The sequence below is a fragment of the Triticum dicoccoides genome, chromosome 1A (genome assembly GCF_002162155.2).
Source record: "Triticum dicoccoides isolate Atlit2015 ecotype Zavitan chromosome 1A, WEW_v2.0, whole genome shotgun sequence".
Classification (NCBI taxonomy): Eukaryota; Viridiplantae; Streptophyta; class Magnoliopsida; order Poales; family Poaceae; genus Triticum; species Triticum dicoccoides.
The window spans coordinates 36285372-36301015 of NC_041380.1; the positions used below are offsets into that span (position 1 = coordinate 36285372).

Consider the following 15644-nt stretch of genomic DNA (forward strand, 5'->3'; position numbering starts at 1 on the left):
GCCGTTGCCGCCCCGCGTCACCGCCGCCCCGCGCCGACTCGTCGGAGCCCGCCCGCCACCGTCGCCGTTCGCTGGACTTTCGCCGGAGGTAGCCGCGCCGCCGCGCCGGTTTTCGCGAGAGAACCGACAGTTTTTTTCTAAACCTAGATCCGTTTTTTTATAAATCCGGTTCGGTTTATTTTTTTGGTTTAGTTATTTAGCGAACGCCCGTTCGTTAGTTCGTTTTAACGAACGGTTTTCACCATTTAGCCACAGACAGCGAACGTTCATTCGTTAGCCTGTTCGTCAGTTTTTTTTTCTCAGCTTTTCCGCGATTATTTTCGATCGTGATTTCTGATCCGATTTTTATTCTAGTATAACTTTTCGCTCGTTTATCAACGTCAGGCGATTCAAGCGCCTAGAGTTTCGTCTCGAAATCCTCTTTCTGCTTAACCAACTTAAACAAGATTTTGCTACTGTAAAATTTGACTTTAGTCCAGATTAGTAAACGAAGCTTGTTTCTTTCGCCGTTTGAGTTTTGTTGCTTCGTTTGATTTGATTCTTTTTGCAAACCGGAGTTCTTAAGTTGAACTTTCTGGTTAGATCTCTTATTTGAGTTTTACCCGTGCCCTTGCTTGATTGCTTATTGTATGCTTGTTTGTTTGCGATAGAGTACCCGAAGTGTGAAGCGTGCTACTACGAGTCTCTAGGTTTCGCAGATCATCAGCAAGGCAAGTAACACTTTGATCATACCTCTTTACTACCCGGTTTTATTGCATTAGATCAATCCTCAAACAATTGCATGGTTGGGATCTGATTAAATTGTGGGTTGGGAAGTAGATGAGGTAGTACCTATTCACCTGTTCATTATCAAACCTTGGGAGTTACTTCTACGTCGCTTATATTGCTATGCTATGTTCGTAGACGTGGATTGGGTTTGAGAGTATTCATGACAGATGTGAATATTGTTAAATAATGGTTAACTTAAGGTGGCAACTTTAATACACATCTGGGTGGATTGAGGCACCTGGGGAATTCCAGTGATTGCCTGTATTTTTGGAAATCCCGGGGTACCGTGTGATTCTCCTATGGACTGCCACCCAGACTCAAAGGGATCATAAGATTATTCATGCTAGAAACTTCCGTGTGCAGCCACATGACATTATGAGCTCTGGCATAGTTGAGTAAGTTGTGGGAAACCTTTCCATGATGGGCTAGCAGATGTAGGGGATTGTAGGTCTACCGGCCTATCTATCAGTTAAGGGGACCTCTTCGGAAAGACTGTGTCTCGGTCATCCGTTTCTCAAACATCTTGTAGTACGAGAAAACCAACGGAGGAGATCGAGTCTGGTGGGAAAAAGTGCACAAACCTCTGTAGAGTGTACAAACTAATCATGGTTAGCTGTGTCCCCGGTTATGGACATCTTGAGTATCTAGTTCTTGGATTATCATGTGGATCTCATCAGTCTTAATCATATAATTTGATTGGGGTTAATGATGATTTTTAATTGGGATTGAGATGGGGTTTACCATTCTCAATGTTTAACCACCACCATGATAGTTAAATAAAATTTATTCCTTTGTTGTAGGGAAAAATTGGCTTTTCGCAAAACATATTAACCATACAGCCTCCACCAGCCAAATATGCATGTAGTGATAGCATTATTCTGTTCATTACTCTTTTGTGTTACCGTGCCAGCATATTCCATGTGCTGACCCGTTTTCGGGCTGCAACGTATCATGTTGCAGACTTTTCATACGACGAGTAAGGAGCCTTAGGTCATGGTCTTTCACTCAGTGATGCCGTTGGAGTTGATGGACTCACTTTATCTTCCAAGCCTTCCGCTGTTATCGTATTAGATGGCCTTAAGCCATATTATTGTAATAAGTTCTCTTTTGAGACATTCGATGTAATAAGTGTGTGATTGCTACTCTGTTATAAATCCTTCAAGTACTATGTGTGTCAGCATTACCGATCCAGGGATGACACTTATGCATAGAGATCAGACTGTTTGAGGTCTGGTCGCTACACATATTTATAGATGTAACCCTTTCGAACGGGAGACGCATAGTGGTCACGCATACTGAGGATTGAAGACACCTATAGCTAGCAAGTTTCATCGGCAGAAAGACCGGAACAGAGCAAATGAATGGGGGAGGAGGAGATGTCAGTTGTGCTCACCCACGAACGCAGGGGCGGAGCTCGTGAACGCACAGGGAGGTCATCGAACACCAGACCCTCGTAGCGACGAAACAACTGCACATTTAAAACCACCAGATCAACACAAATATGATGTTTTTTATAATAAAATCAAAAAATATATGACCTAACTCATAATTCACCATTGGCCTTTGGAAGGCCGAAGAGCACCTTTTCGGTCAACAGGAGGCCGAAGAGGTATCAGGGGTCGGGGTGTCTGATACGTCTCCAACGTATCTACTTTTCCTAACGCTTTTCCTCTTGTTTATCAGCCAGTGGGCCAACCTCCCTCTTTGTCATCTAGTAGCAGACGGCAAAGACCTGGCTGATGGCAAAGCCATCCTTGGCCGTCAGCCAGCTCATTGTCGTCTGCTTTTGGAAGCTGTTGGCAAAGCCATCCTTTGCCGTCAGCTAGCAGACGACAAAGAAGTGGCTGACGACAAATCTTTTGATTCCAGTAGTGTTGGCTACCGGCGGCGGCCGTGGCTTCCACCTCCGACCAAAGAGGCCCTCCTCAACCTTCGTCGCCGCCCCTACGTCGCTCTTCCTCCTCTCTCCGCCTCGAATTGCCGCAACTCCGCCGTCCCTCTGTTGGTCCTCGCTGCTGCGCCGACGCCGCCACCTTCCGAACTGCCACCGCCCCTATTTGGCCGCCGCCCACTAGTTTTTACATCTCCACTTTGCATCATCTATTGGAGTTGCTCTTTTACATCTTCAATGTACATCATCTATTGGAGTTGCCTCTTTTTTGGAGATGTAAATTTTGACATCTCCTGTTTTACATCTCCAAATATGCATCTTCTATTGGAGATGCTCTTAGTGATGCTTCTTCTACAAGTTGTCGACCTGTATGTTATGTTGGTATAAGTATTATATGTAGCTCGATTGAATTTTGTGTTTTTTTAAGTCATGCGTCATCAATGTCCTTTTGTTTTGTGCAAGAGAATTGGAAATTTGTCCCGTCTGCTGCGTTAACTGGCAAAGCCTATTCGGCACCCGTTTCTTCAGTTCGCGCAAACGAGCACATACTCCCCCGCCGCGCTGGTCCGGCATGTTCTTTTTTCAAAACTGGAGCAAAAAGGGTGTTTGTGCAAGCGTTGTTTCAAACTCGGGATCTCTCGTTGAGAGAGCAACACAATGACCACCAGGACAACAAATTAGCAATTGAGCCTATAAACTTCATTCCTTTCCTTTATTCCTTCAGTCGCGAGAGCCTCTGGTTTTGGGAAGCTTCCCGAATCAGTTATTTTCACTGGTCCTTCCTTTTTTCTTGGCCCTTTTTCATTTTTGTTTTTTCCTTAAACACGTGAACTTTTTTCAAATTCGATAAAATATTTTCAAATTCAGTCAACTTTTTTTAAATCAGTGAACCTTTTTGGAAACTCGATGAACTTTTTTTTCAAAATTGATGAACTCTACTTTCAAATCGATTAATTTTTTTAAAAACCAATGAACTCTTTTCTAAAATCAATTAAAAATTTTAAAAACCGATGAACTTTTTTCAATATCGACACACTCTTTTTTCAAAATCAATGAACTTTTTCCAAAGTCGATGAAGATTTTTCAAAATCGATGAACTCTTTCTTCATTTTTGATTTAATTTTTTCCAAAACAGATGAACTTACTTTTTTTTCAAAGTTGATGAATTCTTTTTTCAGTTGTGTTGGATTTTTTTCAAAATCAATTAACTTTTTCAAATTCGTGAACTTTTTTGAAGTTTCTGGACTTTCTTTCAAATGTCATGAACTGTTTTGGATTCAGGATTTTCTATGATTTTTTTGTCAAAAGTCAACGGTTGACGGGTCAACTGGCCGGGAACTCCTATGTGATGCATTCTGCGTCAACTAGGTGCGGCTTCGCATAGGAGCAGCTGACTGGCGGGCTTTGTGGGCCACGAGGCGCGCGTTTCCCTGGTTTTGAACTGTTTCTACCGCTTCGTTGATTCTGCTTCGCGAAGCTGTTCCACTGATTGTTGTCCCTGCTGTTTTCCACTGTTTCTTCTGTTTTCATTGTATAAACTAAACAATGATACAATTTCAACTGTTTCCCAAAGAAACAAAAAGACAAAAGCCTTGAATTTACTAAACAATGGTTGTAGGTTCCATTTTTATGAAACCAGGTGCTGTTCCGATTGATTCAACTAGTTTTTAATTATAAAAAAAACATGAAATTTCATTTTACATTTATTACAAAGTGGTACTTCTAAAACTGTCATAAAAGTGGTAAGCTTACATCTTGATGAAATTGAGTGATGATAATATCACCAAGGCGTCATGAAAGACAAAAAAATGTACATGTCTTACTGCTCGTTTTCATAACTGTTTCAGCTGTTTAAGAAACTATCACTAGATCAGCAAGAGAAAAAAAGATAGCTCTATCGGTAAGGAAACATTTTTCCCATGGAAGTATTCCTTTGAGTTGAATCTTGCAGTGCACTTCCCTTGAAGGTGACAATATTAATGAGACCCTTGAGAATAGAAAGAAGAATTAGAAGAAACATATACGCGATTAGAAGAAATTAATTTCACTGTTCGGTATGAAAGAACAGGCTCTAAGAAAATAACATCTCTTTTGTTTCCATAGGAGAGAAAAAAAATAGAGAACTTACATGTCTCTGCAGGAAAGAAGTTACTAACAGCAGCTGAATTTCATTGTCCTTGCATGTTACAATCTCAAAAAGAAATTTCTGACGTAGAGCTTGTAAATCATCCTACAGTATTTTAACATGTGAACAAATTTATGGAATATTTTTTGACATAGAGCTTGTAAATTTCATTGTTCACATATTTTTTGGAATATGTGATCAAATTTCGGAAACAGGAAACAATTTTTGGAATTAGTAAAAAAAATAAACATGTGGACAATTTTTTGAATTTGTAAACAAATTTGGGAACATGAACATTTTTTGAACATGTGAACAAATTTTATGAAAACCGAAAAGTTTGAATTTCCCAAACATTTCTAGGAAATTAAACATTTTTGGAGTTTGTGCACATTTTTATGAAGCATGAACGATTTTTGAATCTTGAGAACAAATTTGGAAGCGCAGATTATTTTTTGAAGCACGAACATTTTTTGAACCTTGAGAACAAATTTTGAAACGAAGAACAATTTTGAAAAATCCCGAACAAATTTGGAAGCATGAACAATTTTGTAAAGCACGAACATTTTTTGTTTCTTGAGAACATATCTTAAAATAGAGAACAATTTTGAAAAATTCCAAACAAATTTGGAAGTGCGAACATTTTTGAGAAACCCTATTTTTGAGGAAAAAAAACATGAAGGTTGTATGAAACAGCGAACACTTCTAGAAATTGAGAACAAAATTTGTAAAAACTCAACAATTCGAAAAATGCAAACAATTTTTGGAAATGGGAACATTTTTGTAAAGTCTCCCAAAACCCGAACATTTTTCAAATTCGAAAACAAATTTTGGATACTTGAACATTTTTTAAAACTTGGAACATTTTTTGAAACTCCCGAACAAAACTTGAACACATGAACAGTTTTTAAAACTTGCGTACATTTTTTCGAAACTCACGAACGAAAATTCAAGCATGAACATTTTTTGCAATTTGCGAACAATTTTTTAAATGGAAACATTTATGGAAACTCACAGCAAAATTTGAAAACATGAACATTTTTTGAATTTGGTGAACAAATTTTGAAATTGGATTATTTTTTGAAACTCCCAAGCATAACTTGAAACATGAACAAAAAGAAAATAAAAAGAAAAGAAAAAGGAATTGAAAGATGAAATAAAGAAACAGAAAAACGAAGAAAGAAAAAGAAAAGAAAGAAAAAACTATAAAGAAAAGGCAAACAGAAAAAACCAGTGAAAACCCGGTTCAAGAACCTTTCAGAAGGTTCCCAAAACCGTTCAGGAACCCTCCAGAAGGTTCCCAAAACCAGGACGCTGTAGCGCCTGTGCTATCTCGTGACTGGGCCGGCCCATCTTGATCGCTAGTCGCTCGCTTCTCTGTGTGAAGCCTCGACAACTGGACGCAGCGAGCGTCCAATAGGGTTTTCCCAACTGGCCAGCTGTCGACTGGCCAACCGTGATCGACGGGAGCGAAGGAGGCGATCGAGGCAACCTGGGCCAGCCCAGTTCCCAGCCGCGTGGGCGCACGAACTGTCAACTGGCGCCCATTAGGAGCTCTCGTGTTAACTTTCTCTGACTATTTAAATGCAGAGTTATTTTCTGGCCCAGGCCCATTTCGATCGCTCTACTTTTTTCTAGCCAATAAATGAAAGGCAGGAACCGTCCGAAACATTTCCACAGTTCTTTAGTCCCACCTCGATTGGGGAATATCAAGTTATACGGCTTAAGTATGCGTCTACAAATGGTTCCGCTAAGCCGATGATGACTATCCTAGAGACCGACATTCTGAGCGCAGTGTGCGCAGTGAGGAAAATGTCATCAGGAATTAAATAGTCTGAGGCGTCTTTTTTTTTATGCCACCGCTGTCGTATTTGTTTACCCATGTCAAATTTGCTTTCAATGACCATAGAAAAGATAGCCGTTCGAAGCAAAGTACAATGCCAAAACTGCTTTTGAAGGACGGTTTTTAAAAAATTCAGAATTCAACAAAAAAACATATTTTTACATTTCAAAAAATACAGGCATACATGAAGGCATAACTCACATGTGTAAATTTACAGGACGAAATACGTTAAAATGAAGGTTGTGCAAAAAAAGGCAATGGCTTTTCAAGACACGCTACTATTCATCCCAAAAGTCCATGAATTTTTTTTTGCATAGATCGCATCTCAATGTGTTTTATTCTGAAATTTTATACGCACACACATCACATCATTGTGTACTGTACAAAAAAAAATTAACCAAAAAGTATGAATTTTGAATTTAAGAAAAAACGGCCTCGAAGGAGGCCGAGCTCCAAAACGCCATTCTCAGTTCAAAGCTCGTATTCCCTCCGTTCCTAAATATAAGTCTTTTTAGACATTTCAAATGAAATACAACATACGGATGTATGTAGACATATTTCAGAGTGTAGATTCACTCATTTTGCTCCGTATGTAGTCACTTGGTGGAATCTCTAGAAAAACTTATATTTAGGAACAGCGGGAGTACATGCCACCAATGAGCCAAAATATGTCTAGATACATCCATTTCCCTGACAAGTATTACCGGACGAAGGAAGTATTAGCTAAATAACCTCTAAAAGCATGGAGATATTATTAGGTTCAGAATGAAAAGAAACTTATGCCAAACGGATGTATCTAGTAATGAAATACATATGGATCCGAAAGATTATTATAATATCGCCATGTTTCTTAGACACCGAATTATTCTGCGTTGTCAGATAAGAAAAATGATGAGAGAAGACGATCAAAACAACTAACCAGCAGCAGACTGTTTAAAGGGCTTCAAAATCTCATTATGTTTCAAGAACTATTTTCATTCAACTAGAACAGAGAAATTCATTTGAGGGGTAGCCTTAACATCATAATCGCGGTACGTTCTCAAGAATATTTCTATTCAAGCAAATTGTTCTAGAAAGAAATATACTGCCACCGATCTGAATTAATCACCGCAGCCTCTTGTCTTGAATAGAGGTTGCGTCAATTAATTCGGATAGGAGGGAGTACCTTTACTTTTCTTTTGATCCAAGTCCATGATGAATGATGCACTTGACAATAGTTCCCTTTTTAGTGGGAGGCGACAAAGACATGTCATACTACTTGTCGATGCTTGGGTAAAAGCAGAGATTCTGAAGTTGCTACAGAAAGCAAAAGCCTAAAAACTAAAAGATTATGATGATAGTTGGATAATCAATATTAAGCTATATTTCTTTTAGAGCTGATTGGAAGAATGAGCTGGACCAATGGGAGTTTGTGACATAAGGAGAGTATAAACATTACAGATGCACTATATAAAGTATATTGAGAAAAACATTATTACATCAGACTCCCTCCGTTTCTAAATATAAGCCCTTTCAGATATTTCAATATGGACTACATAGTACATACGGATGTATATAGACATATTTTAGAATGTAGATTCACTCGTTTTGCCTGTTACGTAGTCCATATTGACATCTCTAAAAGGTCTAATATTTAGGAACGGAGGGAGTATAACATAACATAACATAGAGATGTAATAAACATGTCCTGATTTTAAAAACAAATTTACTACGATTAGGGCATTTTGAAGACCGAGCTCCATGGAGCCCTTTATTTTGAAAAATTCAAAATTCATAAATTTCGATTTCAAAAAATTCTGAAAACAAACATGTATGCAAGGATGTAATGTGTATGTGTGATAAGTTTCAGGATGAATTGCGAGCTGCACAAAAAAAACAAAATCATGGACTTTTAAGATGAACAGTACATATGGTAAAAGGCCCCACATTTGTCTTTTTTGTGTAGCTCACGTTTTAATGTATTTCGACCTGAAAATTTGCACACATGTACATTATGTATCTAGGTGTATCTGTATTTTTTCCAGAATTTTTGAAACTGAAAATTTTGAATTTTGAAGTTTTCAAATAAAGGCCTCCATGGAGCTCGGTCTCCGTTTGACATTTTCGATTTACTACTCCCTTTGTACATAAATACTAGACATTTTTTATATTTGTGAACAAAGGAAGAATAAAGTAATACGACAGGATTACGAGAAGATGGAAAAGGAACAAAAGAATATGTACCCCTCAGAAGCTAACACGTACCTTAATAGCATATAGTAGTTCTTCCGTACGATTCATACATGTTCCTCTTTCAGTTGATTCCTTGTCGTATTTTGAGCCATCGAGCCTAACAATTAAATCCAAATCTTCCGCTCTTATCATCCTCGAAGTCTATCATAGGAGGAATGGAGAACCATTTAACAGAAAGTGATAGCAAATCTTTTCTATAGCCAAAAATTCCCTGTTTGTTGTGCTTAGACTTTGTGTCAAAATATTGTCTTTTTTGCTCATCCAACAGATAAAGTTCCTATACTTGACACAACTTACATACCTTGGTATATAGTGATCCTTTGGTGTAAGAATCTGCATAGAAAATAAATCAGATCTATAAGAAAGATACCAAGGAGTGAGCAATCCATTTTCATATCCTAGTCCACGTTGCAATTCCTTTCCCCAAATTGATTGTAAATCTGCAGGATATAATTCGGCTAGCTACAGTGTGTGAACCATGTAGTGTTCCACCTCTCCACTAAATCGCAACAGTTCTTGCTTCTGAGATAGGAAAGGAATCATGGTCTAGGGGTACAGCATAACATATGGGACTAAGCACTACCTCCTAGCTCAAGCCCCTACAAATTTAACAACTTCTTACCTTAATCCCAAAAAACCTGAGCTCAATAATTCCACGCATACCTACTGGGTTTGGCCAAGCTTCTCGTCAACGAATGCCTACCAGTGGAGAATGTTGTGCTGCTCCAGTGTGAGGTAAGGAATAGATTAGGGGGCAGGTACTGGATTATTGCATAAAGTACACTTTTCATATCACCAGAAAGCAACAATCATGATTATAAAATTGAATGTGCAACTGGACCTTTGCCTAGCCCAGAATAGTAGGCCTACAAAAATAGTGCAATTCCGAACATCATGTAGTACATTACAGTTCATAAACAACAGACCCTCTCTCAAAAGCACAACCAGCTAAGGCTACTCCGGTGAAGCAAATGTCTAGGCCATAACATGAAACAGCAAAATAACTAAACTATCACTAAATAGTAGTACCAGCTATCTTCCTGGTTATGCAATCATGTAAGAGCATCTCCACTGGCCCCCCAACAAGCCCCTCAGGGCGCCTTTTTTAGCGTCGGCGGCGAAACATCGGCCAAAGTTGCGCCCCCAGATCGTTGTTTATCGCCGATTTGGGCCAAAATAACAACCGGCAAACCCAAGCCGAACCCAGCGCACCAGGGGGCGCCTGGGGGTACCGGCTGAAGCGAAAAGGCGCGTGGGCCCACGTGGTCGGCGACAGACCGGCCTATTCCCGCCGTTTTCCCCCATTTTCCCTCCATTGCCCAAGCACTTCCCCCCTTCTCCACCGCCGCTCCCGCTATTCTCCTCATCAGATCCGACCGCCATAACGCCGAAGAAGTATGCGGCCCCTCGCCTAGCCACCGATACCGCCCAGCCAAAGCAGAGGAAGCCGAGGGCGCCGATGGCAAGGCCACAGGGCTTGTCGAACGCCGAGTGGAAGGTAGGCGTTGAGTAACCACCGATCACCGGAACAGGCTCATCACCAAGAGGGCCAGGGACGCGGCGACGGTGGCGGAGCAAGAGAGGCGTCTCGCGTGGGGATGATGAACCTTCCGCATGGCCACTGCCCACAAGCTGCGTGAGGGAGCCAGCAGAGCGTCGCGTCGGCGGCCAACTTCTCGCCGCCGCTATGGGGGTACGCGCCCTCGCCTGGCTACTCCGACGGCAACACGCATGGCGGCTTCAACCCCGGCATCACCTTCCTGCATGGCGCAGTGCCGCGTGCCTCTGGCCTCAACACCCAGTACAACTACTCGCCGCCGGCGTACTCAGGCTCGCCTGCGCCGCCTCTGCGCCGTGCCGCCCTACCCTTCGCACACGGCTCGGCGCTACAGTTCAGCAACACCGACGCCAACATGGACGAGATCATCACGAGCGGCTCGGTCGCCGCCGCTTCGTGCCCCAGGTTCCACGCGCAAGACGAAACGATGGACACCGCCGTCGACATGGACGACATGCTCGACGACGCCAAGGAGGAGGCGGAAGAGGAAGAACAGGTGGAGCCGGAGCCGGCGCCGAAAGAGAGAAAGAAGAAGCGGGCGCCCAACACAAGCCGGGCGAGCCTCGCGTCAAGTGGACGTCCAAGGAAGACGAGTGCCTCGCCGATGCATGGAAGACCGTCAGCATCGACCCGATCACCAGCTTGAATCAGAACGCCGACACGTACTGGAGAAGAATCAAGACGGCGTTCGACGAGCACAAGCTGGTCGACCCCGACTTCGCCAACATCCACATGGATCACAGCGACAAGGCCATGGCGAACCATTGGGCGACCATCTAGGCGGCCTGCAACAAGTGACATGGGATCCTAGAGGAGGTCGCGGCTCGCCCGGAAAGCGGCGCCAACGTCGAGGGGCAGGTATGGCCAGTCATCGGCTCAGTTCTTTCGTCGTGTACTTCGCCGACACTTGTTCTTCGGCTGTGCAGATGGTTCGAATGTTCAACATGTTTCACCAGGACAACAGCGACCAAGAGTTCAAGTTCCTTCACGTGTTCTCCAGGATCGAGTCGTGCGAGAAGTGGAGGGAGTGCCGACTCACTCTCGCAAGGCCAAGGAGACCTACAAGCCGGATGCGCCTGCCCCATCGGCGGCAGAAGGGCGCCCTGATGGCAACAAAAGAGACAAGGCGGCGAGGGGCGCGGCACCCGCTGCTGAACGGCTACAATCATCGATCGAGCAGTGCATCACCGATGCCAAGAACAGCTCCGCCAAGAGGGAGGAGAAATCCGACGTGAGGTGGTCGGCGTTGATGACGAAGCATGACGTCAAGCTCGACCTTCTCAGGACCAAAGTCGCCGCGAAGAAGAGGAACACCAACCTGGTGCTCTTGATGGCGGCAGACATGTCGACGATGGACGAGCAGGTGAAGGCGTGGTACCTGGCAGAGCGTGGCCTCATCTTGAACCAGATGCCTCGACAGGCGGCAACCGCCGCCTCTACGCCCACAACGACGCCAACGCCGATGCCAAGCCTAAGAAGTGAACATGTGCGGACGCCCTGCGTGAGCACTGAAGCCACACCAACGCCAACGTCGAGCCCGAGCACTGAAGATGCGCCCACACTGACCTCAGCCAGTCCCATGGCAGAGGAGCCTGCCGTTTGATGCGTTCCATGTCTATGATTCCTTCCTTTTGATCACCGAACTTTTGGGTATGTTTGATCGCCGACCTGTGCCATGATGACCGCCGAACCTGTGGCGTTTTTTGGCAGCAGAAAAGATAAATTAGAATTTTCGGGCGTTTGGGGGCCGAAACCTGGGGGCGCGACTGGAAACTCGATCGCCCTCAGGGCGGAAAAACCGCCGGCACATATGCCAAAAGACATTCGTCGGGTGCCCTGGGGGGGGGGGGGCAAACGGCTGGAGATGCTCTAGTGGTTAAATCAAAACCTGGAAAATGCACTGATGAACACCTACAGGAGGAGATGGGCCTTCAAACCTAAGAAGGAGCAACCAAAGACAAGGTGGCCATTGACAGATTGACGAGGAAGCACAAGGACGTGGCCGCTAGACTTCTCATGATCATTTATCCCCCTTGAGGCTGTATTTCCTTTCCTTGTGGGCTTATTTTTGCTGTTGCCCCCAGCCTGTACCTTACCTTTATTTTCTTTCGTTTCTGTGGACCTCTGTTTTTCGGTTGGATGTTGTGCTTCGGTTGTGGTTTGCTTTATTTATAAAGCGGGGCGAGAAGCCTTTTTCGGTACAAAATTCAATTAGCCGTGGCCCTTTTCAGGAATCATCCACAACACCCTATCCTAACAACTGAGTGTGTAATCCATCCTCACACAATGACAAAAAAGTATACTAGAACACAATTAAAGAATTCAACAAAAATAGATGTAGCTAGTTAAATCCTAGTTTGATAAATGTCAAAGAGCAGTTTCATATGATTCCATTGTGTTATGTGTGTGCATCAGTTTTCAAACATGATATATATAAAAACAGGAGGGTGACAGAACCTATACTGGAACCTACTACAACGCCCCTTCGGTCAGTTTTGCATCAGGTTGACTATGGGCAGAAAAGACAACACAAAAGTTGAGTGGTAGAAAATAGTGAAACTAATCTGATATGTCTTGTGGTTCCACGGCCTATCGAGGGCGTCGCTGCTGACCTTGGCAACACTGAGGAGGTCATGGTCCACACGAAGTTCTTGGGCCTAAAGCTTCTTGGTTCCTCCCCCAGCTAATCCACCTTCCGAGCTAACCAAGTCAAGTCAATATAATTTTAGTTCCATTGTGAGTATCCAAGACGCTCTGAAACAACTGGATTCTCCTAAAAGGCAAATAAAAAGCACTCTGAATAGATGCAAACTTTGAGAATTTCTTGCTGATTCAGTCCAGAGGAAGAGACAGCGATGGGGTGGTAGTGGGGGCAGAAAGCGAAGGGATGCAGGGGTGAAGAGCAGACGGAAACGGGGGCAGACACAGCGGTGGTGCTCTGAAAGGAGCAGAGGCAGCCCCGACAACAGCGTGCGAACAAGAGCAAGGGCGGCCATGGCAGGAGGTACCACCAAGGAGAAGAGCAATTGCGGCGCGGAGGCGGACATGCAGCGGGTGGCAGCCGGAAACCCTAGTGCGGGCGCTTGGAAGAGGACGGAATGGGAGTTACACGGCAGTGTTGTGCGGTCGTGCGAGGGTGAGAGGCCAACGAAGCCAGACATAGTGGTAACCCAACAAGTCTAGAACAAATGCTCATGTAGCTACTTTTTTTTCACCCGTCTATTTCCATGAAATAGTGAAGAATTGGCTATCAGGAATAAGGCTTAAGTGTACTCTCATTTCAGAGATGTGCTTGCATTTTTGCAATATATTCAGTTTAGGTCAACTGTGAGAATCAGGAATATGGCTTAAGTCTCAGCTACGCTTGCACGCATCATATTTGAAGTTAGCGAGCAGCACAAGTACTTCACAACCAGTCTTGAATCAAAGGAAATAACATCATATTTGAAACGATAAAAAAGAGGTTACACTTTTTCTAGGGAAAGATGTATGTTAACACACTAACTTATTAGTGATCGGATGTTTGAATGTAGCAAAACATGGATTTTCAAGGCTTCAGAGCGAAATGAAAGTGATCAGAAGACAAAACCTTTGCAAGTAGAGCTTTCCCTGTTCCCCATACAGTATGACTACCTTGAGAGGCCTAAATCCAATGTCCTCATATAGCTCGGGAAGTTCAACTGGTTCTTTAATATCTTGAATTGGAACATGTAAACCACCGACATCCGAACAAGACTCCAAACGTGTCATTTCAATTTTCATGACAGAAATCATAGGACCAACTTCACCTTGCAAAATTCCGACCACCAAGAGAACCTGAGAAAAAGACAGGTAAAGCTCAATAAATAAATACTCCAAGGCAGAATTGAAATTCATCACATCAATCAAACAGATACTCCGATGGCCTAAGCTAACCAGTCCTCTCTCTGAGTGTATAAATAAATAAACCACAAAAAGAATATGAGAGCTGAAGACTTAAATGCAGATTTCTATTGCAACCATTTCACTCTTTCCAATTGAATAAAAATATAATGACCACAGATTCTGCCAACTTTTCTTCTCCTGGTAATTGGAACCATGTAGTAAGGACCAAGAAACTTCAGAAAACCTGAAGAAGCAAACAAGTGGTAAATGTTATAATTTGAACAACTAAAACGATTTGATAGATATACTCTATGAATCTCAGTTCATGTTGAAATACAAATTATTCCATAGCATTTTGTGACAAAATTCAGCCCAGCAGTCAACCTATTTCCCTCGTGAATCCGCCAAATTAGTTCTTGACAATCGATTCTCCGTGTAACTAGTAGGATACTCCTGGATACCCAAATCAATAGACTCCAACCGGTCAATCTTCAGCACCGTCCAAAGAGTCCTGCTCTTGTGATCTGATGGGGTAGCAAAAAGAAGCCTTATGGTGTAGCACAAATACAAATACGCATGATGGTGCAGGGAAAAAGAGTGAGGAGTAAAAGGATGGGGATGACCTTGATGACGACGGCGGTGAGGAAAGGTGCTAGAGCGGCGGGCTTACTGCTCCGAGGATTTGTCCGGGCCTTCTCCTCGGGCTGCTACCGAAAGAAACGATTTTATCCGCCTCGGAGATGGTCGCTGGGACGCCGAGACGACAGGGTTTGGCGGAATCGCAGCCGGAGAGGGAGTCCACGGCCCTTGGTGGCTCGCGTCGGCGCCGTCGCAGGATCCGGCATCGGCACCACCGGATCAAGCCGGAATTACTCCTCCCGTCGAAAAAAAATCGATCTTTTCCGGCATCGCCACCACCGGATGAAGCCGGAATTACTCCTCCAATTGATCTTTTCCAAGGGAGGGAGTACGGGACGGGGATGGCGGAGTTTGGAGAAGGGCACGGGGACGGGGATGCGGCGAGGAGAGAAGGAATCGCGGGCGGAGGAGGAATCGGAGATGGAGAGGAGGGCGTCAGGAGGTATTTGCGGGTTTCTTTTTTATTATTATTATTACGGACGTCGCGACATCTTTTCTCGACGGACAAAAAAAATGTCATCAGGAATTTAAATATTTAGGCTTCCTTAACGAGAATTCCAGAAATTTGTTCCACACAGGAATCGAACTCTGATTGTCAAAGAGTGAGACTACTACCCCAACCTAGCCCAGTTCCTGTTTAGTTTGCTTCAACGCATGTATAATAGTTTTAAACTATTTCGTATTTGTGTTCTTCTCTTCGTTTAGCCACATAACAGTTTCTTTCTTT

General features: G+C 43.4%; 1 protein-coding gene across 14 annotated transcripts; it reads right to left on the bottom strand.

Annotated features, from left to right (window-relative positions):
* Positions 1-2208: 2208 nt before the first annotated feature.
* On the bottom strand, positions 2209-15365 carry LOC119361363. 14 transcript variants are annotated; one of them, XM_037626611.1, is made up of 8 exons: positions 14902-15365; positions 14663-14802; positions 14414-14522; positions 14004-14230; positions 9158-9189; positions 8869-8997; positions 4788-4889; positions 4345-4646 (listed from the first exon to the last, which is right to left on the bottom strand). In XM_037626611.1, exons 4-8 carry the CDS (start codon positions 14032-14034, stop codon positions 4554-4556), a joined length of 387 nt encoding a protein of 128 aa, XP_037482508.1. In that variant the 5' UTR covers positions 14035-14230; positions 14414-14522; positions 14663-14802; positions 14902-15365; the 3' UTR covers positions 4345-4553. The 14 variants fall into 14 exon arrangements, 1 of the variants encoding a protein (XP_037482508.1); XR_005172901.1 differs by lacking the exons at positions 4345-4646; positions 4788-4889 and adding exons at positions 7330-7491; positions 9479-9579; positions 13027-13114 and having other exon boundaries at positions 14048-14522; positions 14902-15362; XR_005172899.1 differs by lacking the exons at positions 4345-4646; positions 4788-4889 and adding exons at positions 7331-7491; positions 9479-9576; positions 13027-13114 and having other exon boundaries at positions 14048-14522; positions 14902-15361.
* Positions 15366-15644: the final 279 nt, after the last annotated feature.